The sequence below is a fragment of the Mirounga leonina genome, unplaced genomic scaffold, assembly GCF_011800145.1.
Source record: "Mirounga leonina isolate KUSES-001 unplaced genomic scaffold, KU_Mleo_1.0 Mir_151, whole genome shotgun sequence".
Lineage (NCBI taxonomy): Eukaryota > Metazoa > Chordata > Mammalia > Carnivora > Phocidae > Mirounga > Mirounga leonina.
Genome location: NW_023270377.1, coordinates 100425954 through 100453668, shown reverse-complemented (window position 1 = coordinate 100453668; position 27715 = coordinate 100425954). Strand labels below are relative to the sequence as shown.

At 36.8% G+C, this 27715-nt stretch overlaps 1 protein-coding gene and 1 pseudogene across 5 annotated transcripts in view; both read right to left on the bottom strand.

Annotated features, from left to right (window-relative positions):
* PTPN4 (protein tyrosine phosphatase non-receptor type 4) overlaps nt 1–27715 on the bottom strand; it is a 233599-nt gene that overhangs the window by 35648 nt on the left and 170236 nt on the right. For all 5 annotated transcript variants that reach the window (XM_035008194.1, XM_035008191.1, XM_035008195.1 and 2 more), the window contains exons 13-18: nt 26011–26079; nt 18978–19103; nt 16020–16178; nt 5092–5251; nt 1248–1331; nt 1097–1153 (exon numbers count right to left, since the gene is read on the bottom strand). In XM_035008194.1, coding sequence (XP_034864085.1) covers nt 1097–1153; nt 1248–1331; nt 5092–5251; nt 16020–16178; nt 18978–19103; nt 26011–26079 — 655 coding nt within the window. The remainder of the gene's footprint in view (nt 1–1096; nt 1154–1247; nt 1332–5091; nt 5252–16019; nt 16179–18977; nt 19104–26010; nt 26080–27715) is intronic.
* On the bottom strand, nt 23603–23729 carry LOC118012746 (annotated as a pseudogene).

Genomic DNA, 27715 nt, shown 5'->3' with positions numbered 1-27715 from the left:
GAAAAATGTAACATAAAAAGAAACAGAGATGAAAACTAGAGAGTCCTTTTTTTTAAGGATATTCATTTTTAAAGTTTTTTTTCTAGAGGTCTAATTGCATTCTTATCCTTGGATTTTGTGAGAAACCTCTATAGCTATATGATTATGTGTATGATTTTGTATTTATGCTTAAGCCAGAGGTATTTCAGAGTACCCTGTTATTTGCAACCAACAAAGTCCTTAACAACTAGAACCAAAACTATGTATCATGATATCCCTGATCAGTCTTGACTATGATCTTCAAACTAACTTCAAGGTTGCTGCAAAGCACCAAAAAAAGCATAACTGGCCTTTTTCTCTCAGGCTGCTGGTTTATACCTGTCCTAGGACAGAGAGACAGGTAAATGATAAAGGGTGCTGATTGAAAAGTCCGTGAAGACCATTTAGGTAAAGTAGGCAACAACACAGATGGGAATTTGAAAGCAATATTTGCTACATATAAGAGCAATAAAGATAACACATCCACAATTAAGAATTACCCTTATGATGAGCAGAAAGTTCATGAGTGCTGAAGGTGAATGAAGGGTAGAGGAGGGTTCATTATAATGGGTACATAGAGTGTTTTCTCTACTTTTGTTTAAAATGTGTAATATATTATAATACTTTTATTTAATATGTTTCAAAAAAAGGTTAAAAACTGTCCCAGTAGGGAAAACACTGGTATCATTTCTATTTAAAGTAAATTTTTTAAACACAAAGTAGGCAAACAGACTCTAGGTAAACAATTCTAAATGAAAAGATAAAGCAAACAAAAAAGAAAAACAAATACTATACTATCTACATTCTGCTGTTTAAAGGAGTTATTCTGATAGAATCTTTTAACACTTTAGAGACATTGAAAGTTATATACAGCTTCTTTACAAAAACAAGGATTAAAAAAAACTCTTACAGACTGGAAATAAAAACTAACTTCCCAGCAATTTAAGAGATTTAGCCAATATTTGATACTTACAAATTAAAAGAAATGATTAATTCATTCCTTTATTTAAACTAATAAAAATAAAATGAGTACATTTTCTTGAAAACAGGATTTACTTGCAAGATTTAGATAACTCACAGGTGTTCCTGGTGCTACTCGGGACACAATCACAGGCATCTTCTGATCATATCCTCCCTGAACAACAGAGCAAGTCAGATATCAGTCAAATATTACCAAAATAGATAACATCTTAATTTAAAAACTGAGTAAAATGTAAATTCTAGATTACCTTTACATTGAATCCAAACCTTCCATTTTCATCAGGTTTCATTCTGATTAGAACAAGATTATCTTGTGGAATACCACCATTAGGCTTAAAAAGACAAAAGTAAATAACGTGTAATTTTTCCCATTTATAATTTCTCCTTCAAAGATATACATGATGTATGCTTTTTGTATGTTGATATTATCTATAGTGCATACAAAATCATAATTTAAATTCAAATGTTAATTCAGGAAAGTAAATTTTGACTAATAACTTGCAGTTACACCAACTAGATATAGCCTTCTTGCCCCTGCATGCTAGGCTAAATGCAAGGAGGAACAGGCATTATGAATTAAGTTATTAATTGCAGTACCCCTGGAACCCAGCTCAAAGCTCTGCACACAATAAGTGTTCCTAAGTGTTATATGAATTCACATTCCTCCCTCTTTTTTTTTTTTTTTTGAAGATTTTATTTATTTGACAGAGAGAGACACAGCAAGAGAGAGAACACAAGCAGGGGGACTGGGAGAGAGAGAAGCAGGCTTCCCGCGGAGCAGACAGCCCGATGTGGGGCTCGATCCCAGGACGCTGGGACCATGACCTGAGCCGAAGGCAGACACTTAACGACTGAGCCACCCAGGCGCCCCACTCCCTCTGCTTTTTATTTTTATTTTTTTTTAAAGATTTTATTTATTTATTTGAGAGAGTGAGAGAGAGAGAGAAAGAGCACAAAGGGAGGAGTGGGAGAGGGAGAAGCAGACTCCCTGCTGAGCAGGGAGCCCGAAGCGGAACTCGATCCCGGGACTCCAGGATCATGACCTGAGCCGAAGGCAGTCGCTTAACCAACTGAGCCACCCAGGCGCCCCTCCCTCTGCTTTTTAAAAACAGCTTTACTGGGATATAATTCACATGCTATACACTTCATCCAAAGTGTATAATTCAATAATTTTTACTATAGTCATAGAGTTGTAGAAACATCACTATAATTTAATTTAAAAATATTTTCATCATGTCCCAAAGAGACCCTGTACCCATTACCAGTCATTTCCCATCTCCTCACCCCCATTCCTTAAGTCTTATTCAACCACTAACCTACTTTGTCTCTATACATTTGACTACTGTAGACATCTCACATGGTCATTTGTTACTGGCTTCTTTCACTGAACATGCTTTATGCATGCTCTTTCAGGGGAAGTATCTGGCTAATTCTTGCTTATCCTTCAAGACACAGGTCAGAGATGTTCACTTTGGGAAGTCTTCCCGTAACCCTACATCTGCATTAGTTATTTGTATATTCTTCCCTATAATCACTTCTAATTATCTAATTATTCAAACTGTCTTCCTCCTTGCTGTAGATCCAGGCCCTCTTCCAAACTCAAGGATTTTGCTTTAGCAATTCTCTACGCTTCTACATTATCAATTTTCTCCACCCTTCTGAGAAAAACTCTTATTTCTCCCCTTAAAAAAAGAACTTTCTCTGGACTCTACTTCCTCATCTACTTCCCCATCTGTCTCCTTCTTGCTGCTAAACTTTTTTAGAGTTGGCCACATTTGCTGTCTCTACTTACCCTGATCCCATCCTCCCAGAGTCATGTTTTTATCCCCAATGCTCTATCAAAACTGTTCTAATTAAGGTCACCAAAGAGTTTCACATTGCTAAATCCAGTGCTCAACTGTCAGTCCTCATCCTACTTGACTTACCAGTAACACCTGACAAAGCTGGTTATTCTCTCTGTGACTTTCTTCCCATCAGCCAGTTAATGCCAGTGGACTAGTTTTCTTCCTACCTCGTTGTCTGCATCTTCTCAGTCTCCTTTGCTGGTTTCTTCATCTCCCTAATGTTTACATTTTGGAGGGCCAAAGGCTCACTTCCTAGAACCTCTTATTTAGTTACCTGCACACACCACACTTCCTTGGTGTTGTCTTCCTGTCTTGTGGTTTTACATATTGTCTACATGCCACCAAACCTCAATGTTACAACTCTAGCTTGGACCTCTCCCTTCAACTCCAGAATCATATCTGTAAATGGATTTCCAGTAGCCATCTCAAACTTGGCATGTCCCAAACTGTGCTCCTGATATTCCACCTATACTTGTGTATACCTGTAGCCTTTCACATCTCAGAAAATGGCAACTTCATCCTCCTAGTTGTCCAGGCCAAAAACTGCTGTTATCTTTGATTCCTCTCTTTCCCCAATACTACACACCCAATCCCTCAGCATATTGTGTTAGCTCTGTTCTTAAACTCCAGAATACAGCCATGTCATTCTCCTTCCACTGCTACCATCCGGATCCAAATCACCAGCACAGCCCTGGAATACTGTACTACCTCACAACCAGTTTCTTTACTTCTACCCTGCTTTCAGTCTATTTTCAATACAATAGCCAGAACGATACTGTTACAACTTAAGTGACATCATGCTGCTTTTCTCCTCAGATATGTCCTACTCCTTCTGATTTCTCTCTCACTCAGGGTTAAAAAACAAAATCTTTCAATGTTGTTAGGATTTGACCCTCTCCTCCTCTTCATTAGCTTATTTTGCTCTGGCCACACTGACTCCCTTGCTGTTCCCTGAACGTTATCAGTCATACTCCTTTGTACGTCTATTCCCTCAGCTCACCTGCTGTTCCACTAGTTATCTCTATGACTCATCAGTGAGTTCATCCCCAGCTTACACTATTTAAAGTTGTGGCACTCTTGAAATTCTCTGGCCTCTTCCTGCTTTATTTTTCTTCTTAATCTAATACGCTATATATTTAAATTATTTACCTTGTTTACTGTTTGTCTCACCCTTACCCCCAGAATGTAAGTTCCTTGAAGGTAGAGTTTTTTGCATTTTTTCCCCCTTTTTATTCCACTATATCCCCAGCGCCTATAATAATGCATGGCACATAGCAGGTACTCAGTAATTAATTTTTGCATGAATGGACAAATAAATTAGATTGTAGATTAACAGCAGGGACCATGTCTTATTTGTCTTTATATTCCCACTACCCTCCAAAGTACGCCGTAACAGAAAGACCTCAATGACTATGAACCAATGAATGATACATGAGAATCACAACACAGGTAACATCACAGTTGTTGTTAATTTTTGGTAAGGATTCTGATCTTTTTTTGACGTGTTTGTGGTGGTGGAATAATAAGTGTGGGAGAAGAGAGTGGCTGCCTCTTGCTTTTCATACAAGAGGGCTATGAGAGCAATGCTCACAAGAAACTTTTAGTATTGCCAATACCTGCTGTGGACCCTTCACTCTCTGCACCTTACCCTGATGTCCCTTCAAGTTTCCTGAAATACGCCCGTATTTGTCTGTCTTGATACTTCTTCATGAACACAGTGTATCCCTAAAATTTACTGACAATCTCACTTTTGGTTTATTTACATCTACTTGAGAAAGCAATGAAAACTCAAAAATCAGAGATTTCTAAAAATTTACCATTTTGTTGTGATAAAAGCATGTTTTCTAAAGGAAAAATACCAACATAATTCATAAATATATTTTATAAAACAGAGACTGATCATATACTCCAGGGACCTGTACTCAATTTCAAAAGATTGATGAAAATGATAGTCTCGCATCCAGAGAATTACAAAGTTAGTGGTATTCAATGCATTATTAGCATTTTTCTAAAAATGTGTGTTTTGCAAGACTAAAATCAACATAAATTTGTCAAGAATGAACTTTTAGAGCAATGATAAAAGGAAATTCCACAATTGGGTTATATCATGGCAAAATTCATGAACATATGATGAAAAAGGGAAAGTACAATAATATAATTTACAAACAAAACATATCACAGTATAAAAAAACTTCACTTCCGATTAAAACATTTCAAAGAAATGTGAGAATATCTGAAAGCTACTTACAGTAGATTTTTCAGGGGACGATGGAACATCAAATGTTTCGTTAATATGGTTTTCCAGATCTTGTTGAGAATGTGAATAATGAATTTGGTTCCAACTGTTTTTCTTTGATTGTTTGGGTGGTAAAGCTGGAGGCTGCCCATCTCCAGGGGTCTCCTGTGATCTGGACAGGAAAAAGGAAAAAAAAAAAAAAGTATTTTGGAAGCTGTCTTCTGAAACTGTTATTTTAAAAGCTAGGGTCAGGGCACCTGGGTGGCTCATTTGGTTAAGCGTCTGCCTTTGGCTTGGGCTGTGGTCCGGGGTCCTGGGATCAAGCCCTGCATCTGCATCTGGCTCTGGCTCCTTGCTCAGTGGGGAGCCTGCTTCTCCCTCTGCCCCTCCCCCTGTTGCTTTTCCTGCTTATGCTCTCTCTCTGTGTGTCAAGTAAATAAATAAAATCTTTAAAAAAAAAAAAAAAAAGCTGGGGTCAAAAACAAAACAAAATAAAATAAAAGCTAGGGTCAAGCAACTCAGATATTTACAATGTCTACTGGGGGACAAGTTTTAAATACTTTATTTACAAGTGCTACTGCTTAATGAAATCTTTCTTAACTTTGAAGTTTAAGTAGTACATCGAATTCCCTACTTTATCAAATCTGTAAACAATTCTACATAATAATCAAATACACTTTAAGGGTATCACGATGAAGATATCCATTAATCTACTATAACAGTATACACACCTTTCTAAAACACTTTTTTAAAATACGGTTATCAATGGAGTCACATGGGTAGCCAGGGAAAAAGGCAGGCAAAGAGAAATCAGAATTGACAGTTGAACCATTCCACAGATAAAACACCTGGTACAATCTAGAGGACTTGTGATTGGCCCAATTTACTAAGAAATAAAACACAAGGGATGCCTGGGTGGCTCAGTCGGTTAAGCATCTGCCTTCAGCTCAGGTCATGATCCTGGGGTCTTGGGATCGAGTCCCGCATTGGGCTACTTGCTCAGGGAGGAGCCTGCTTCTCCCTCTACCTGCCACTTCCCCCTGCTTGTGTTCTCTCTCTTTCTGACAAATAAGTAATAAAGTCTTTAAAAAAAAAAAAAAAAAAGGAAATAAAACACAATTCACAAAAGTAATGAACTCAATACTGCAACAAAGATTAGAATCTGAGTAAGAGTGCTGAGCTCACTGAGGAGATAAAAATGGGTAAGACATTGTTGGAGTATGTAATTTAAAGAAACAAAATCCAATTAACATTAGGGAGCATAAGCCTCAATTTGTGACAGCAAGAATTGATAAAAAGAGCTAGGTAGGAGAAGCTTCAAAGTAAAAACACTAGCTTTTTTAAGAACCAGCACAGTATATGTAATAACATTACTTGTGAGTTTTTCACAAAGGCCAGAAGGGGGAACCAGTGGTTCAACTTGCATCCTAGGAAGCATGCATCCATGGAGGTTGTAGAAGTGAGGAAAGCAAGGCAAGGGGAAATAGTTCTTGGTAACAGCAGTGACCATTTCTGAGGTTATTATTTATCTCTGGGATGCCAGGAGGTCTTTGGAAAAATAAAAGAATTACTGTCCCAATGCCTAAGGTCTCAGAAGGGAGTTGACAGCTGCTGTGTCAAGTTGCATGGCTGCTGGCTGTACTATTCAGGCACAGATTTCATTGAGTGACAACAGATACCTAAGATACAAGCTGTAAGGTCTTGAGGAAGTGGAACTGCATTAGATTGTATTATTGTTCAAAAATCAGTCTCTACCCTCTCCGGCTGACATTATTAGGCTTGGCCATATGAGTTTCTCTGTCCAATGAAATGTGAGTAGAAGGGCGCCTGGGTGGCTCAGTTGGTTAAGCGACTGCCTTCGGCTCAGGTCATGATCCTGGAGTCCCAGGATCAAGTCCTGCATCGGGCTCCCTGCTCGGCAGGGAGTCTGCTTCTCCCTCTGACCCTCCTCCCTCTCATGCTCTCTGTCTCTCACTCTCTCTCGCAAATAAATAAAATCTTAAAAAAAAAAAAAAAAAGAAATGTGAATAGAAGTGGTCAGTTTTGAAAGGCCACTTTAAGAAACAGCTCATGATTCATTATGCTTCTCTTTTTCCTTGGCCATCAGAATAGCCATGCCCCAAACAAGAGTCTGGGTCCTGGAATGGACATGACATGGAGTAGAGCCACAGATGATCCATGATGTGCATATAATGTAAGAAAGAAATAACCTTTGTTGTTATTACGTCTCTATAAATTGGGGTAATTTGCTACCACAGCATCATTTATCACAAGAAAATGGATTCAGAAATTAGAGTCAGAGTGGTTCTTCGATACATATGCTCTCCCTAGGTAGAGAAGGTGTGAAGCTTACTTAGAGGCTCACTGCTAAATACCTGGTAGATACAGGGAATGAAGCCAAAAATTTTATTAGTGCCAAGGAAGTCAGCCAGGATTAATAATAAATGGTTTAACTGTATGGTCCTCCAGGGAAGTTCCTCTTAAGAGAAAATACAGTCATTCCGAATTTTCATAAAACTCAATCATTAAATAAGTAGGAAAACCATAATGCCCACTCAGTCTAACTTTCTACATAGAAGTCTTTAGGGAACAAAATACTCTAAATTCTGATAAGTCTGTAAGGACTGCATCAAAGAACATACCTCTCTTTTTCAGCAAAGCCTTCTTTGAGGTCTACCTTCATGGTCAGGGATTCCAGGTACCAAATACAATATTTTTTTTTTTTTTTTGAGAGAGAGAATGAGAGAGAGAGAGAGCACATGAAGAGGGGAGGGTCAGAGGGAGAAGCAGACTCCCTGCTGAGCAGGGAGCCCGATGTGGGACTCAATCCTGGGACCCCAGGATCATGACCTGAGCCGAAGGCAGTCATTTAACCAACTGAGCCACCCAGGCGCCCCAAACACAATAGTTTTTATTCTACTAGTTTCAACTGCCAAGAGCCCAAGCCTTTAAGATCCAATACATTCAAGTGTTGCTAATCCAGAAAAATGTTCCCACAGATGAGAATAGAGACATGGACCTCAAACATGGCCTGCCGGAAGGGATTAGGACACAAAGATGGACATTCCCTGGCACAGCCTCACAGATGTGACATTTTTAAAAAGCAGTTATCAAAAGCCTCCACGACTTTACAAACAAAAATCAGAAGTCACTGGACTCCACATCTACCAATCAATAGGTTTCAATTCCTTGCTTAGGGTTAAGTATAACCATGTAGGCCAGGTGAATAGAAAGTTTTTTTCTAGTTTTGCATATAGCTATCACACCCAGGAAACAGCCTCAAAACTACAGATCTATAGGGCATAATATAAGGTTGAGATCAGAAGGGAATGGAATTAGAGCAACTTATTCTTGGTCCAGTCAACAGCCTAATATATAACAGTTCTAAAATATACAACAGGGACAAACTCAAGCCTGATCTGTAAAGCAACATCTTAAGTGAGCCAAATCTGTTATGGGCATAACAGTGGCAATGCTCAGTTACAAGAGAGGGGTAGTACTGACATTATGGGACATTCCGCTAAAACTGTTCAAGCTACATTACTGGCACTAAAGATTAGGCATATATAGTAAAAAAAAAGCTCCAGAAGTGATTTTTATTATGCATTGCTAAATAGAAATCATTGTCCTGAAACACTGGTTGCAAATTCATGGCTTGTGGGCCAATTTTGGCCAACATACATTTGGCCCATTATTTTTTCTTTATAAAATGTGAATTAATTGGCTACATTTAAAAAATTACATATGTATCTGGATTTCCAGAACGGAAAATCTGGAAGCTCTGGAAAAAATAAAACTGCATTACCGTTGGTCAAAGCCAAGAATGAGCTGCTGCCTTTAGATTGGGCCATGGGCATCCCAGTCCGCATAAATCCCACCCACGGTTACTTGTGAGATTCCAGTAGGTATTTGAGTATAACCTCCCCTTTAAACATTCAAAGTCTTCAGGAAAACACAGAAAGGAAGAGAGCCAAGCACACAGGCTTGGGATGGGATTTAAGCCAAGTTCTAAAGAAAAGGTGAGGAGAATGCAGCATGCACTGAGAGGATTAGTCAAGACAGAACACAGGAAAGAACACTGTAATTTCAGATTTCAGGAAAAGGGCTATCTGCCTTCTCTCATTGTTTTATGTAACTTTCTTGTTAGAATAACTTCTCAGAGAGTGATGGTCAGGTTCTCCAGATGTCAGATTGTTGTAGAGGGATAGGTTGGTCTGGGAGCTTTTATAAACTAATTATGTACTCTCCCAGTAATCCCAGTAACTGTCCTTTCTATGTCTCCACGTCCAATAACCACACTCCATCTATATCTATATATTTATTTGTGTCTCTATCTAATACAATCTATCAAAGTAATCAAGGATGTCAGCACAGACTGAAATTCTCATTTTGAACAAAGGTTATCAATTACATTTTAAGACATATTCCAAGTGTATTAACTCAATTTATGATAACAAATAACTTCCTACTTCATATCTAATGTGGAGATTATGAGTATAGTTAATTACTTACTCAATTATCTAGGAAGATGACTTTCATAAGCAATCCATGCATTATAATTAGAAATTATAATATATTTAAAATAATTTCATAAAACAGACCAGTTGTAAAAAAAGATACTATTTCTAGGCAAAAATAAAATAAAACAACCTCTCCCACACCTGCTAATTATAAAAGAATAAACAGATTATCATATACTTTGGAAGAACAACCAGGCAGCACAGTGGAACACAGCCACATTAGAAATAATTCCCCTGAGAGAAGGGACCTATGACTTAAAGAGAAAGCCAGCATCTATCAGATAGTTCAGACAGGACTAGGGAGATAGGAACCAAGGAAAAAAGTGGGCATCAGAGCTCTGGCTGACATCTTACAAGTAAAGGTAATCCTTTGGCTTAATTTAAAGATGGGAACTAGAAAAGATCTGCTACAAGGAGGATATAGAAAGAAGTATAAACCTAAAGGGATTATTTTGTTACTTACAAAAAGGAAAAACAGGCAAAGTAAACCCTGAAAATTGTGAATTAAAAAAACAATGCTGAAGATTCAACTGTATATACATACCACTCATAGAAGAATAAAGTTTATTATAATTTAAGACTAGAAAACAAACAAAACCCGTATTTTCTTGTTACATGGTAATACAAACTTGCCAGGACTGATGGCTCATTTTAAGATTCTAATGTTCTAAGATGCATACCAGGAGCTCATGTCTCATTCAACTACAGTCACTAATGCTATCCAAGTTCTCACTGGGCAGTAACCCTACTATACTTTACTTATACTAGGTAAAATGTAGATAAAATTCTGATTCAAAATTCAGACTTCTTGACATGTTGGCTAATTTATAGTGACATTCACAGTATTTCGAAGTAAACACCACTGCAGACTGATTATTAGTTAATGCTCAAGAAAATTTAAAAAGTGCATATAAACTCTCAGGGATAAGATAAATATGATAATAGAATTGAAAATGTCATATTACTGTATCAGTAGGAATCTATTTCAGAATCAAGGTCCCAGACCTGAAATGCCTGGTTTCAACCAAACTCCAAGTCCCCGACCTTAGCTCCCAAAGTGAGTACTGGAGACACCTGCCAAAGGTGGAGAGCAGGTTAGGTATACTGCAGCTACAGTAGCCCAGCGACCTATATAATTAGTCTTGCTGCCACAAGTACAGCATCAAATACAGCGTGCCCTCTGAATCCCCAAGGCTTCTGGTCAACAACAGGTTATTAGCAGTTAAGTTTCTGGGGAGTCAAAAGTTGTATGTGAATATTCAGCTATATAGGGGTTGGTGTCCCTAACCCCCATGTTGTTCAAGGGTCAACTGTAAGTTGCTAGACTTGATCAAGATTGGCATGGGAATTGGGTTAAGCTGAGTGAGGACATTAAGTTTTCACTGGTAGTAGCTCAGAGGAGCAAAGTGAAGGCAAATCTTTAAAGACTAAGTGAAAGGAATTGATGAAGTGCGGACAAAGCTGTGGTGACTCACTAGAAAAGACTAGATGGGGACAGTCCAGGCAAAACGGCTCAGGGAAATGGATTTGATATTTCAGGATTATGAAATCTGTAGAGTCTCTTGTGATTAGGGCCTAAGGATAAAGCTAAGAATTTGGAGAATTCCTCATTGTATTCGACCAGAAATCTATACTTCAAACATGAAGACAGATAAATGGCTGATAATATTCTTTTTTTTTTTTTTTTTAAGATTTTATTTATTTGCGAGAGAGAGAATGAGAGACAGAGAAAATGAGAGGGAGGAGGGTCAGAGGGAGAAGCAGACTCCCCGCTGAGCAGGGAGCCCGATGCGGGACTCGATCCCGGGACTCCAGGATCATGACCTGAGCCGAAGGCAGTCGCTTAACCAACTGAGCCACCCAGGTGCCCAAATGGCTGATAATATTCTTAAAGGCTGCCAGTATATCCCCCCAAATTAACCAGAATTATATAATTATTATAGTTAACATCTACTAAGCATCTTTTCTCTGCTTAACAGAGAAATTATACATCTCATTTACTGTTCACAGCAACCCTATGAGGTAAATATTACCATCCTGTTTTTTTTACAGGTGAGGAAATGGAGGCTTACAGAGATAAAATGACTCACCCAAGGTCACATAACTGGAAGTGGTGGAACCAAGTCTTAAACCCAGCCTGAATCCAGAGCTTGTGCTCTGAACATGATGCTATAGTTGCACTTAAAACAACTGTAAAAGGTAGGAGCAAAGTTATTTTAACTCAGAGGTTTCCAAACACTACGTAGCAGTAAACTCTTCTCCAAATAAAATGCTTCTCAGAAGCCAGTATATAAAATATACAAAAGCTAAGCAACCCTCCTGACAGTATCTGAGGCTTCAACAGAACTTATCAGAGCACATCCTGAACACGACTATTTTCTATCATGCCATTTGGTTGTAAGTGGTAATACTGCTCTGTATTTTAAGTTCTAATAAAAACGACTTATATTTAAATGGAGAGAATGCAAGATCAATAGAGATCTGTGCTCTAATAACATGTATTTTTACTTTAATTGAGAACGTATTTCTAACTCAATGGTTTTAATATACTTAAAACCAATAATTTGCCTAAAATGATGGGAGGGGGCACTGAATGGGACCAGAGCTTGAAACATAATGTTCAAAATTTACCCACACAAAAAATTTTGTGGACAGATTACCTGTATAAACTTTTGGACATTAAGAAAGGAGAAGGGGAGATGGGAATATAATTTTAAGAGTGTTCCAATGCCCAACTCTCATATTGGGGTTTTTCAATACAAATAACTTGCTTATCCTCAACTTTGACATTTTAAAAAATGTTAAGTGAAGAGCAAATAATGAAAATGTTAAAGTGCACTTTGTTGTCAAGAGAGCAATATATTGTAACATAGCAACAAAAGATTTGTTAAAACTGTCAATGAAGCCAGGTAGGCAAAAACTTTGCTGATTTATTTCAGTCCAGTCAGCTTTAAATTTCCTCATGAATGCTTCAATAGCAGCAGTGAAAGCAGCTTATTCTGCAGTCAAAGCAGCTCAACGTTGCTGTCTTTAGCAATTTGTATGAAAATAAAAAATAAAATCTTAACCACCCAACTCAGATGCTTCATGATGATTTTGTAGAAACGGATGTTTCTACAGCTTCCCTGTTACATATTAATGGAAGTATATTAATATTTGTGGTGTGAATTTACTAAAACACCTGTTAAGTATTTTCACATTAATTGAGGGTTATTATTTTTCTCAGAAAATCACAAACTGAGTCTAGTTTTCTGTGAAACATTTAAAGAAAGGAAGGAAATGGCAGACTGTAGTCTCAATCACCCCTGCCTAAAAATGGTAACTTTATTCTAAGCAGTACAAACAAACTCCTATTTGTTTCCATAATAAACACACCTATGAGTTAATAGTGTTTTCTCCTTGTGAAGCAGGTGACCTTACCAAGTGACTGAGGTCTGGACCCAGGTTTCATCTCAAAGGCCCTGTACTCAAAAAACAGGGAACTGGTGAGATGATCTCAAGATTTGTTTCAATACATGTTGAAATGCTCTGTGCTTCATCCAACACATTGTCCAAATTCTTTCCACATTTAGCCAAAACTAAAACCTATGGATTCCAAGTTGTAAAATATTTTCTCTGGATTGCAAATATCAGCCAGCCAAGCAACCAACCAACCAACTGATCAATTAACAAAGCCTTGTCTTAGACACCAAGTTCTGATGGTTGTCTCAGGTAGGGAAGACCTGACTTTTAGTTATGTAAATTGGGACAAGTCCTGTTAAGTGTGGCTTTCTCGTCTACAAAATGGGGATTACATGTCTTTCCTATTTCATTGAGTTGTCTTGGAACAGTGAGATAATTTCTGAAGCTGACTGTAAGCAACTAATGTAAGTTATTCATTTATCATTAAGCTTATCTTTTCAGACCTGAATTTTAAATGCAGTGTTAAGAGATTCAAAGCTGAATACAAACACATAAGCCTCATAAAATACATGTCTGAAGAGAAAGGTCCAAGCATTTGAAATTCTTGTGGATCAGGATGGGAAAGCAAAACCTGCACAATGCCAAACTGTCCTGAACTTGCATCTCCATTTAAGGTCAGAAAACCAGAACAAAGTATTTTTTTTTTTTAATATTTTATTTTATTTATTTGAGAGAGAGAATGAGAGACAGAGAGCATGAGAGGGAGGAGGGTCAGAGGGAGAAGCAGACTCCCCGCCGAGCAGGGAGCCCGACGCGGGACTCGATCCTGGGACTCCAGGATCATGACCTGAGCCGAAGGCAGTCGCTTAACCAACTGAGCCACCCAGGCACCCCAGAACAAAGGTTTTTATGGATTGATGAACCTATAAAATGTACATATGGAGATACTCAATTTTATGTGTATGTATACATATATGTGTGTCTGTATGAAAAGGGCTCTTCAAAAATGGACTGAGATAATTTGGTTAGGTCCTGGGAGTTATATTGTTTTGTTCTGCATTAAGATGGGCTTTTGAGATTCCTCTATATGGTTTATTTCTATGTGCTAAAAGTATATCATTTTCAAATTTAATCAATTAACATCTCGATCATGTGCTTTAATTACTGTACTTTTTAAAGTTTTAGAATTAGAAAATATATAATTATTAAAAATCAAAGTATACAATGATAATTTTTAAAGTAATCAAAAATTAGGGATGCCTGGGTGGCTCAGTTGGTTAAGCGTCTGCCTTTGGCTAAGATCATGATCCCAGGGTCCTGGGACTGAGTCCCGCTTCCTGCTCCTTGCTCAGCTCTCCCTCTGCCTGCCACTCCCCCTGCTTGTGAGCAAGCGAGCACTCCCTCTCTGACAAATAAATCTTTAAAAAAAATTAAATCTCCACCAGCCTTGTCTCCTGTCAACTCATTCTCCACATGTGTCACTGTGTAGTATGTGTCCTTCCTACTCCTCCATCCTTTTTACTGTACACACACAATCAAATTGTTTTACCAAGATATGTTACCGAGACTAAAATTCCACTTGTCTTAATAGCTTAGCCAGTCCTCCTCGGCTGGCCCTATAGTGAGGACAACCACACCTCCTCTATATCTTGTCACATGGTTCTGAAGCTCCTATACCTACCTGCTTTGCTAATCAGTCCATCTACTCTTCCACCCATCACTCTCAGACCCCTTCTTTCTTCAGCCCTGATCACAGTCACTACATCCTATACCCCTTCCTTCTTCTCAACATTAATCTTTTTACTTATCTATGTACCTTATAAAGAATTTTACTTTTTTCCCCTAATTCTTTTTTTTTTTTTTTTTTTTAAGATTTTATTTATTTAGGGCGCCTGGGTGGCTCAGTCGGTTAAGCGACTGCCTTCGGCTCAGGTCATGATCCTGGAGTCCCAGGATCGAGTCCCGCATCGGGCTACCTGCTCAGCAGGGAATCTGCTTCTCCCTCTCCCGCTCCCCCCTCTTGTGCTCTTTCTCTCTCTCACTCTCTCAAAAAAAAAAAAAAAATTTTTATTTATTTATTTGAGACAGAATGAGAGAGAGAGAGAGCACATGAGAGGGGGGAGGGTCAGAGGGAGAAGCAGACTCCCCGCTGAGCAGGGAGCCCGATGCGGGACTCGATCCTGGGACTCCAGGATCATGACCTGAGCCGAAGGCAGTCGCTTAACCGACTGAGCCACCCAGGCGCCCCTTTTTCCCCTAATTCTCACACTGTTTTCATTGCATATGGACTAACTGCATTATATAAACCAATAAATCAAGACATTGCATGTTATTGTGAGGGTAAGCATGTTGTGCATTAAACTGATGGGGTATAAATACTGAATTATGAAGCTGAATTTATATACCAGTATGTAATATGAGGTAGGAACGAATTTTAAAAAAGATTATTTTCAGTATGATGGTCATCTTACTTAGTTCTCCTTTGCTACTTAATTTTTCCCACATTGTCTATTCATTCTTATGGTTCCCTTCCTGAAAAATATTAAGAAAACTCTACCTTTTAGTATTTTACTGCTTGACCACAGTGCTACATTATCTGTAGAAACTAAAGGTTTAAGAACATACTAAGTCAACAAAATAAGAGGGTTTTTTTTTGGGGGGGGGTTGGGAGGTGAATACAAAGAACTCTCAGGAATAAATAAGCACATTTACAAATACATAAAAGTTTTAAAACCCTGCATAAATAAATGCTTCTATCAAATACCCTAACTTCCCAGATTATTTCAAATGAAACAATCTGGGGCATTATTATTATTTTTTAAAGATTTTATTTGAGAGAGAGGGGAGGGTCAGAGGGACAAGCAGACTCCCCACTGAGCAGGGAGCCCGATGTGGGACTCGATCCCAGGAGTCCAGGATCATGACCTGAGCCGAAGGCAGTCGCTTAACCAACTGAGCCACCCAGGCGCCCTGCGGCATTATTATTTATAAGAAGGAAGCTAATGAAAAAGGTCTTACGGTGATGATTCCAGAACGATGCTATTAGCTTGTGTTGAAGATGGAGATCTGTGATTCACAAATACTTCACTTGGGGAAGTGTGAACCACATGGTCTACCAAATGACCAACTGAAGATGGTCGTAACCGGGTTCCCTCTTGTGTGAATGCAGAATTTCGACTACATAAAGAGGAAGAAAAATTGAGTGAAAATGTGGTTTAATTCAACTTTTTCCAGTTTCTTACTTATTTGATTACATTAGAAAGTGGGTATATGTTTTAACACTAACCACACTAAGCAAAATCTCTGACAAAGATAGTATGATTCAAACAGAAAGAATACCAAACAGGAAGTGAAGTCTAAGATCTGAACTACAGTCAGTGATCTGCCACAAGGGTTTTACCTGTTCAATCTATTACATCTACCAACCTTAATGTCTGAAGGCTTTAGTCACTACAACTTAGTGTCTTAATCAGCATTTATAGGATTAGAGCATTTATACCTCATTTTATTGCACTTTGCTTTATTGCTTCTTCTTTTTAAAAGATTTATTTCTTTCAGAGAGACAAGAGAATGAGAGAGAGTGCATGAGCAGGGGAGGGGCAGAGGGAAAGAATCACAAGCAGACTCCCCAGAGAGTGCAGAGCCTGATGCGGGGCTTGATACTACAACCCCGAGATCATGACCTGGGCCAAAATCAAGAATCAGACACCCAACTGACTGAGCCACCCAGGCATCCCTCTTCTTTTTTTAAAAAAGGTTTTGAAGGTTTGCAGTTACTCTGCATGGAGCAAGTCTATTGGGTGCCATTTCTCCAATAGCATTTGTTCACTTCATGTCTCTGTCACATTTTGGTAATTCTTGCATTATTTCAGACTTTATCATTACTGTTTTTGTTACAGTAATCTGTGATCAGTGATTATGACTCACTGAAAGCTTAAATGGTAGTTAGCATTTTTAGTAATAAAGTGTTTTTAATTAAAGCATGCACACTGATTTTTTACACATTGCTGTTGCACATTTAATGGAATACAGTAGAGTGTAAATATAACTTCTACATGTACTAAGAAATAGAAGCAATTCAGTGACTTGCTTCATTGCAGTGGTCTGGAACCAAATCTGCAATATCGCCAAGGTATACCTGTATAAAGTAAAGGGAGAGGATAAATAATTCAGAAATATCTCTGGTGTGTGTTCTTTTTTAATCCTTATAAAAGCTTTTATTTACGGGACTTCTTAAAATTCCTAAAAATAAATAATGTATAACATATTTCCATCCACATAAGTGACAGTCACATGAATTATTATTTTCATTATTATTAATTATGACAGCTAACATTTGAACACTTATTATGTGCTAGGCATTGTTCTAAGCATTTTATATATATCACCTCATTTAACCCTTGTAACAATACTACAAGAAAGACACTTATTATAATTCGTAGATGAGGAAAATGGGACAAAGAGATTAATTAACTTGCTCAAAGTTCAAACTTTCAGTGATTCCAGGGCCCATGCTCTTAACCATCACACTATATTGTCTCTTTAGGATTGAGAAAAAAAACTTTTCAGATCATATCTAAAACTGTTTCATCACCTAGGAAATTTAATCAGAGCTACTGCTAATTAATTAACTCAATCATCTTTCCTCTGTCTTCTGTAATCTGCTCTAATTATTTAGTGGCACTAGTAACAAATAGAGAAACGGGTGGCTGGAAAATGGACCAAAAAAGATGGTTCGGGATTTTCTTCAAATAGTTGATTAACCTCCAAACATATGCAGTATTTTATAAAGGAAGATGATTTAGCAATCTACAATTAGTAAGAGAAAAACTTGTGAGTCTATCTTTTTTAGCAGCTTAGCAGCTAGGAAGACACATAGGTATGAGGTAATGTTCTCTAAACCAAACTTTACTTTTGTTATGGTAAAAGTTTATTCTTGGGCTGAAAAACACCCACTGGTGACACAACTTTTAGAATTTAGTACAGGGGCGCCTGGGTGGGTCAGTTGGCTGGGTGTCCAACTCTTCATTTCAGCTCAGATTGTGATCTCGGTGTCATGGGATCAAGCCTCACATCAGGCTCTGTGCTCAGTGCTGAGTCTACTTGTCCAGCCCTGAGTCTACTTTGTCCCTCTCCCTCTGCTCCTTCCCCTGCTTGTGCTCTCTAAAATAAATAAATAAAATCTTTTAAAAAAGTAGAATGTAGTACACACTTATTGGATATTAATGTGTTTAAAATATTTCTGAAGTTACACTACTTCAAATATTATATTCCATACCAAAACTCAAATATTTTGTATTCAACCTTTTGGGTGAACAAAGTCTATGAATACACTGACATCTGTTTATCATTATTTAATTACATACATATATTATACACAATATATTTGTTAATACATTATAAAATTAACATCTTCAGCCAGTACAAGTTGATTATCTTATTATTATCTATACCAAACCATAGTTTTTATGAGAAATACTAGAATGAAGTATATAAACAGTAAGTGGTGAGTAATATAGGCTTCTTAGCACAGATATGGCTAAGCTTGTGGGAACTTATGTTGGAAACCCCTTTTTCCAGACCAAAGAAAGTGGTGGAACAGTTGGGGTAGGAGGTTAGGTAAGACGATCACAATCATTTAGCATTTTCAAACAATATATGCTTCCCTAGGAATTCTGGAGAGCCACATGAAAAAGGATTATGTCAGTAACAACCACATTTCCAGATTTTAACTCTATTACTAATAGATCTTGATTTATTGGCTAGACACCCACTCTGTACAGGAAAGTGAGCATCCTTGTTCAATGTTCTACTCCCTCATTCGATGAGACTTTTCCATGCCACTTATGCAGTAAGCTTCAGGCTATGTGGAAATAATGCTCTGGAGCAACAAAAATCATGTTTGACTAAGATATTTAAATGTAAAGATTTACGTATTTTGATCTTCAGGCAAGTCTACAGTCAGTCTGTACTTACTGATTAGGAGTTCCAGGTGGAGATCGTGATGGAAGGCTTTGTGTTTCTAACCTGTCATCAGATATTGAATTTCTGCTTACCACTTCCCAATCCATTAATTTCCGTGCCAAGGGCTTACTTGGGGATCTGCAGAAATAATTTGATATGTAAAAATTTTTATTTTTATACCCTCAACTATAAACCAAATCTTAGAATTTGTCTTAATAGATCATATTCTAGATGAGTAAACATAGTTTACTTAAAAGAAATTAATGCATTTAGTGGCTATTTACCCCATAATTTCCTAAGAAATTAAATCTGCTTTGTATGAAGAAGGAAGGAAAGACATGCTAAGAGTATATCTTAAGACATACTTAAGAGAAAATAGGGAAGAGGAGAAAAAGAAAAGAAAGGAAAAAAGCAAAGGAGTAGCTGGCTACCAAGTTACCTCATTTATAGCAACATTATAAATATTGCCTATTCCAGAGTTTCTGAAACTTTAGCTCATCTTGTGATGTATTAAACAATTGCCAGCATATTATCTTCTAAATACCCTTAAATCTACACCCTGATCCTCTACCTTAATAGAGGATGGGGTGAAAATGATAATTATGTATATTATAATTTTTTACATTTTACATATAGTAGCAGGCTAGTGGATTGTTTTGTTTTTTAAAAAAACATTCTGTCTTGTGGTAAGGAGTAGAAGACTACGTTTTATTACCTATCTACATATTGTCAGCTACCACAGTGATGAAGATGAGAACTAAGTAATCTTTTCAGAAAAGATACGGACCTTTGTAGAATATTAAAAAATATTCAAATTCCTATAGTGGCCAAAATTCATGGAAAATGTATGACATCTACTTTTTGACATGAAGAGTTAATATGAAGGTTAATATAAGGAATTACACTACTTACATAAAAACACATAATAAATAATCTTGTAAGCTGATAGTTTTATATTTCACTAATAAATTCACTGAAGCACATAGAAATTGACTGGACTAAAAAGCACAGTAACACCAAGAATACTCAATAAAATTTATAGACCTAGTACGAAGCATTAAAATAATGATAAGTAGACAGTACTAGTTTTGACCTTTCATGAGACAAAGCATGTAAGTATCTATGTCTAAATATCTAAATTTACCAGTACAATGTATGACCCTAGGTCCTTCCCTACCTCCTGCATTTTATGATTTATGAGTATCTAAATTTTCAGTGCAATATTTTAGTCTATTAATTAAACCACAAGTATCTTAAATTACTTATGAATCCAAACCACACAAGTGCCCCATCATTTTGGGTATTCATAGCCAAAACCTTTTTTTAGTTTGGCCGAATGACATCTCCTTAATTTAAGAACATCATTTCCTAAAACAGATGTAATGCTATTGATTAAAAAAAAAAAAAAAAAAAGGCACTGGCTCAGATCTCATTTTTCATAAATGAACTCAAAGTAATATAAGGATGAACATTTCCCATTATCGTGAGTTCAAATTATAGGGTTTTCTTACTTGAAGACAATCAGGACACCATTTAGCCCAACATCCTAATATTGCTGTGCAAACTCATATTCCTTTAGTCACAATAAGATGGAAAAAAAAGAATATTTCATGCATTTGATTTTTAAAATGAAGAGTACTAAAAGAAACCTTAGCATTTACTGCTCTTCTATTAGCCAATTCTCAAAGTTAACAAGCTATTCTTTCCCATATATTAGACTACTAAATGTAAACTGCAGGAGTTCATAATCATAGATCAACTACTTACGTTTTCAAAGAGATGGAAAAAATCATTTGAAGGAGGACAAAATCTAGCTATACTCACCCAGTATAGAGCATCAGAACACTTTACTGTTGTTAATAAACTAAACATGGTTGGAAATGCTCTGCGTTTTTTAAAACTAAATTTCAAGTGTTTTATTAACAGCTTTAACCTCAGAGACCCACCCACTCAAGCTTGCTGTCTGTGTTTCCTGTTGAATGTGGAAATTTCAGAGAAAAAAATACCGCACTTCATCAGAGTGTTTGCAATGTGGTAAATATATTTTCTGACCATGGCACTGTATTCTTCTGTTGCATGTGAACATTCTTTTGCTTTTCTTCTTAGATTTTATACAACAACTGAAAAAGTGTGAAAGCAATTCAAAGAGGAGACATACTAGGGGGAAAAATTATTTATTTATTATTGCTGAAAACACCATCTTACATTGAAACTTTAAGAAGAAACCTTTTATATCTATATACCACCAATTAAAATTCTAAGAAGTGGACAAGAATTCTAGAATTCTCTAATAATTTAACAGAATAACTCAACAATTGCTAAAACCATGAGAGTATTTTGGTAGATATGCATCAGGTCTCAGGTCATCACAAGATTGTGATATATTACAAAAACAACCCCAGAGAAGCTTAAGTCTTTTGGAGATGGCAAGATCATTAAAACAATACCATTAAATGCAACTTTATCCCTGTTGATGACTTCTTATTCAGAGGAGGATTCACGGAATTCCACATAACAAAAGAATTGGGACAGTTATTTGAGGCTTCTCATATTGGAATTTTAGCCTACTATTCGTTAATATTTGTTTTATAAAATAACCTATTAAACAATTTCTCATTTTAATAATGCATATACAAAATGAAGAACTAAGATGCAGGTATAATTGTGAATATTTCTCAAGGTCACATATGATCAAAATATTAAAGCACTAAAACTTATAAAGTAATTTGCATGGGATATTAACATTAATAAATACATCTATAATTTGGTGTTCATATGAGGATGTCATACTACAGTGGAACTAATTATCAAATCATGTTCACTATATTTTTTTTAAAAAGATTTTATTTATTTATTTGATAGAGAGAGACACAGCAAGAGAGGGAACACAAACAGGGGGAGTGGGAGAGGGAGAAGCAGGCCTCCCATGGAGCAGGAAGCCCAATGTGGGGCTCGATCCCAGGACCCCTGGATCATGACCTGAGCCAAAGGCAGGCACTTAACGACTGAGCCACCCAGGCGCCCCTCATGTTCACTATTTTTATAAATATCAAGCAAGAAAAAAACTTTAAGCTTGTTAGGAAAAGAAGAAAAGAGCTAAGTATTTTGTTAGATGCATTTTTAACAGAAAAGAATCAGAAAAATACTGATTTTGATTTTAACAAGTCTGAAAGAAATGATACAAATGAAATGTAGTACTAAATACTTGAATACCTTTTATATTAAAACAACAAAGTTAAGAGGAAGTAAATTATTTCATTCTTGAGAAATTTCAAGGAAAAGAATTTCAAAAACACTTTCTGTATATTTTACCTTCCTACAGGTGCTTAGCACTTTCTAACTGGAAACAAGGGTACCTAAGAAAGAGGGAAGATCTGAATAATTTCAGTAGCCATGTCTATTAGAGTAGGCATCTCTGTTCTTAATTTTTTTCTTTTCTCCCTTCCCTAATAATCAAGTAATCAAATAACCATTAATATGACAATAAGGTTTATATTTAATAGAGAAATGACAATATTTCCTTCATAAATCTAAAAACAAGACATAACAATAAATCAAATTCAGAATTTTGAACAAATGTTGAGACGATTTATATCATTCAAATTCAAGTAAGTTTATCACTGCAAAATGCTATCTAGCCCTGACCAGCTAAATCCCTCAAGTCATTGTCACTGACAGTCTTCCTTTTGGATAGATTATTCATAGACAAATGAGGATGAGGGTAAGCCAGGAATGAAGAAAAACAATGCACGTAAATTTTATCATTCAAACACATTTTGATTAATTTTTTGTTTCAAATGTCCTTACTCCAAGGAACTTGAAATAGCCTTTATTAGGGCGCCTGGGTGGCTCAGTCATTAAGCGTCTGCCTTCGGCTCAGGTCATGATCTCAGGGTCCTGGGATCGAGCCCTACATTGGGCTCCCTGCTCTGTGGGAAGCCTGCTTCTCCCTCTCCCCTCCCCCTGCTTGTGTCTCTCTCTGTCAAATAAATAAACAAAATCTTTAAAAAATAAAAAAGAAAAAAGAAATAGCCTTTATTATTTATCTTTACAAGCATTCAAGGCATATAGTACTGGCAAAGAGTCAGAAGTTTTAGCAGTGACTCCAACTCCAGAGGCAAGGAAGTGACAGGTTAAAAGGAAGAATCATAAAGTTAAAACTACAGTTTAGGATAAAAGGATTTAACTGTTTAAAGATTTACTGACATAAATGACTAGATTTTTCAATATAAAAGAAAATGCCTATAATACATTAAGTGAAAAAATAAGCAATAAAAAGTATGAAATAATTTTTAAATGAAATAAATATATATACACACACACATCTCTGTGAGGATATACATGGCAAAATATAGTAATAATAATGAATAGTAAGTACCAATTTTTTAAGGGGGGAGAGGGGTGAGGGAGGGAAAGAATCTTAAGCAGATTCCACGCCCAGTGTAGAGCCCAAAGTGGGGCTCCATATCTCAGGACCCTGAGATCATTACCTGAGACGAAATCAAGAGTCAGACACTTAACCAACTGAGCCACGCAGGTGCCCCCCCAATTTTTTTAAAATAATCATGTTGGGTTATGATTTTTCTTTATATTATTTGGCATGTTGGAATTTTTCCCTTTTTAAACAGGGAAACCTTGAACCCAGTTGGGTTTCCCATGTTTGGGGAAATCACAGGAGTCAGAATGACCTGAGTGCAATTTATAAGCCTTTCCCTGAGAGAGCCATCTTTGTGATCATAGTTATCTTCCCAGCCACATAAGTATTGGCATGTTGGGATTTTAAAAAAATAATGAAGTATCACTTATATAAGTAGAACAAACAATAAAGCAATTTCTCCTTCTGGAGAGAAAAAAGAGAAAAACAAAAACTCCTTTTACTCAAGAAACACAAAACAGGAAGGTCTTTTTGATGAAGACTAAGAGCAAAAAATTAAAGTAAAACCAAAAGCAAAATTCTATAATTAATTTTTTATGCCTCCAATGGCAGCAGACACCAAGCAGATGAACTTTTTAATTTAAGGACTTATTCTCTGTAAGCCATTTCCACTGAAAAAACACTGCTTCATTTAAAACACATCTACCATACCACACACATTACTACAAGAGCTGGGGCCAGTGCAGTGAATAAAACAGACAAAACTCCTGCCCTCATAGAGCCTACATTCTAGTGGGGGAGAGAGACAATAAAGGAAGTCATTCTTCACAGCTCTGAGACAGGAAGGCAGCCAAGCGTTCACCTATCTCATGCAGAACAGCAAGAACTATTCTGTAGAGGTTAAAAGTGTGGGTAAGAACTGGGAGGCCTGCATGAGAATCCTGCTACATCCCTTACTATCTCAGTTAAATTATTCAAATGCACTGTGCTCAGTTTTCTTACCTGTAATGGAATTTACCTCACTGAATTATGGGGATTGTGAGATCATACACAAAAATTGCCTGGCACAGATAAATACAAAATAAATGTTAGCCACTATTAGATACACTGGCTATCTTCTGTCCACTCACATCCCCATACAGTTGATTCCATCACAGCAGCCAGACTGATCCCCCACACCCACTCCCATATTTTATTATGGAACATTTCAAACGTAAAAGTATAGAGAATAGTTTAATAAACACTGCACTCAGAACCCAGGTTCAACAATCATCATCATGGTCAATCTTGTTTCCTCCCTACCATTTACTTGAACCCTCTCACCCCAATTATTCTGAAGCAAATCCTAGAAATCATGGTATTTGTAAATATTTCAGTTTACCACTGTAAAACATGACAACTCTGCCAGGTTGTTAAAAATGCAAGTCAGTTTATACTCCTTCCAGGAAGGGAGGATCTCAGCCCTTAAATCCAAAGTCCTTACCATTTCTAACATGGGGTCATTCAAGTTCTGGCTGCTACCTATCTTCCTCTCTAACCACTTTCTCTAGCGCTGCCTTATTCTTTCTGGCCCATTACTGGCCTGCCTACTCTTCCTCCAACATGACAAGTGGGCTCCAGCTCCATGGCCTTGTGCTGCCTCAGTCCTTTACTTACATCAGGTATCTGTTGCACCAAGCAGAATTTAAGCTCCATGGGACTAAGTTGTGTATTTTGTTCTTCACTGTATTCCCAGAGCCTGACACAATGCTCAGTAGAGTAGGTCTTCGATAAATATTTGCTGCCACCAATTTGGTCATTCTTCCTCCTTTCATTTATTGGATAATCCTGTTAAGACTGTTGCTCACACATCTCAAACTAGACCTGTGCCAGTTTAACTCCTTTTTCCAATACAAATTTGTTCTCTTTCCTGCATCCCCTTGTCCATTTTATGTCACTCAAATCTGATGGTCTTCCCAGATACTCCTGTCTCCAACACTACCTCCATCTAATTGATTAACAACTTCTTATAGTTCTACCTACAAAATGTTTCCCAAATTTGTTCCCTAGTCTCCATTTCATCACCACTGTTTTAGTTCAGGCCTTCGTTATTTTCACTTGGATTACCGCAATAACCTTCTAATTGGTTTCTTAGTACTGAGTCCTTACTTCTAACCCATTCTCTATCAACTGCTCATAAACCTGTTTTCTAAAACATAAACCTGACTATGTCATTTCACTTGTTAAAAAGCAAACTGGTTATAAACAGCTCCTAAAAATATCAAGATAACTAAATGGCACCCAAAAAAATAAACTTACTTCTTAACAATGTGATTTAAAGAAATACGGAAATGGACCGAATACTATATGAAATTAATCATTATGTTTTTCAAAAATGTTTTTAAAAATGAAGGAAATGAATTTTCTAACAAAATGTTACACTAATAATATAATACTTGATTCAGCCTCGTCAGAACTATAATGCTTGGCACAGGATTTATCTCACTCATGTAAAAAACAAAAAAAGGGAATGAATAAACTAGACAAATTATTTCATTACTCCCTCAACATAACTTATTATTTAATTAAATAAAGGATCATGTGATAATTCTGTAATCACACTTGGAAAAAGGGTTTTTAGTAATTTTAATCTTTTAAAAACAATTCAGAACTGAAATAGAGGTGGCTTACCTTGCAAATACCCTGTCTTTATTTGCTTTTTCTTTGCCATACTGAACTGACTGGACTTCAGTTCTCCCACTGAAATACATAAACACGCACAATAATAAAATCTTAAAGAGAACTCTAAGATAAAATAAGAACATACAACATGATTATATTACAACTTCGTAAGAGACAAATTTCTAGCAGAGAAAAGGGGGCAGAGGATAAGAAAAGACTGGACTAAATTCCAGTTCTACCTGAATGGATGAAGCTTATTTATGGCTCTTCCACTAATGAACAACGATGTTCCATAGACACTCCATTTTCAGATACTTCTTTATTTGAGAATGACTATCACTCTCACATCATAGGTTGGGTCTGTGATTTAGCTAGTGTCTCTACTACTCCTTGATGAAGGACCTGAAACATGGGGAATCTTGAGGATTCTTGCTCTTTTCTTGGGCTTTTCTTTCTTGTCTACTGATGATCACAGATATGAAGACTATTTATATCCTCAAATCCTTCCTTGTCCAGACATAGGCAACTCCAGACTTTTGTACACAGGAAGGAACTAAGGACAGAAATATGGTTGCAAATTGTGCACTGTAAGCAATTTGTCCTGAAGCCGATCCATCTAGCAAGCACACAGTTTACGCATGGAAACTGAGCCTCCTCTGTGGTAAAGCAATGTGTTCAGACCAAATCTGTTACTAAAAACTTGGTTCTCAGAGAATTTGCTACTTGACACATCACATTATTTAAGTGTGAATAGACATAAATGTCTAGTATATCAAATGTAACCATTTACACATATAGGTATAATTAATATAAGAATAGCCAAATATAGGTTTCCAAAGCAAAGCAAGAAATTTTAAGATCATCTTCCATGGATAAGTATGGATACATGTGAACAGAATGGTCCATCTGTTGAAGTTTTAATGGAAAAGTCAGAAACCCAACCATGATTTTTAAACTTAGGTACACTGAAGTTTCTTAAGAAAATATATTTCCTCTAAGAAGGATAAAGTATACTTGCAATTGTGAAAAAGGTAACAAATTGAGGTTCACTGTTATTTTGTATTTCCACATTAGAACAATGATTTTAATCCCTTGCATATTTTGGAAGAGAGATAATAAAGGTGTGTATTTGAGTAGGTTGATGGAGTAGAATTAATAAATTCTCTGATATCTGAATTCCATCTCTCAGTCTAAATAATATATCAACATTTTAAATCTTACAAAAGTTCTAGTATTTCCAACCACTGCTTATTATGAGGGGAAAACAATATTTATTTAACGCATACCCATTAGGGACAGGACCGTGTCCAGATAAATATTTGTCATGCTGCCATTCCTTCCTCAATTACAGGATTATTAATCATTTTGATGATTAAAAGGTATTTTGGCTATGTTTTAAAAGTTCGTAAGGACTACAAACATAAAACTTAACTTTTACAACTATAAACATATACGGTTTACCTATATACACTAATTTAATTTAATGTGAACTGAGCTGTCATGGGCCTCAATCCTCCTCCTGTGATCAGCTAAGTTTTGTAGGAGGCTTGCTAGACTCACAACTTCCTTTGTGAGTTGGCCTTCTGTTAGGTTCTACTTTTCTTCTGGTGGGAGATCAGAAAGTAGAGGAAGTCAAAAGCAGAAGACTGACAGACGCTGGTGGCTGCTGTAACAATAGTGGGAACAGAACGCTGGGAGAAACAGCACCTTCTAG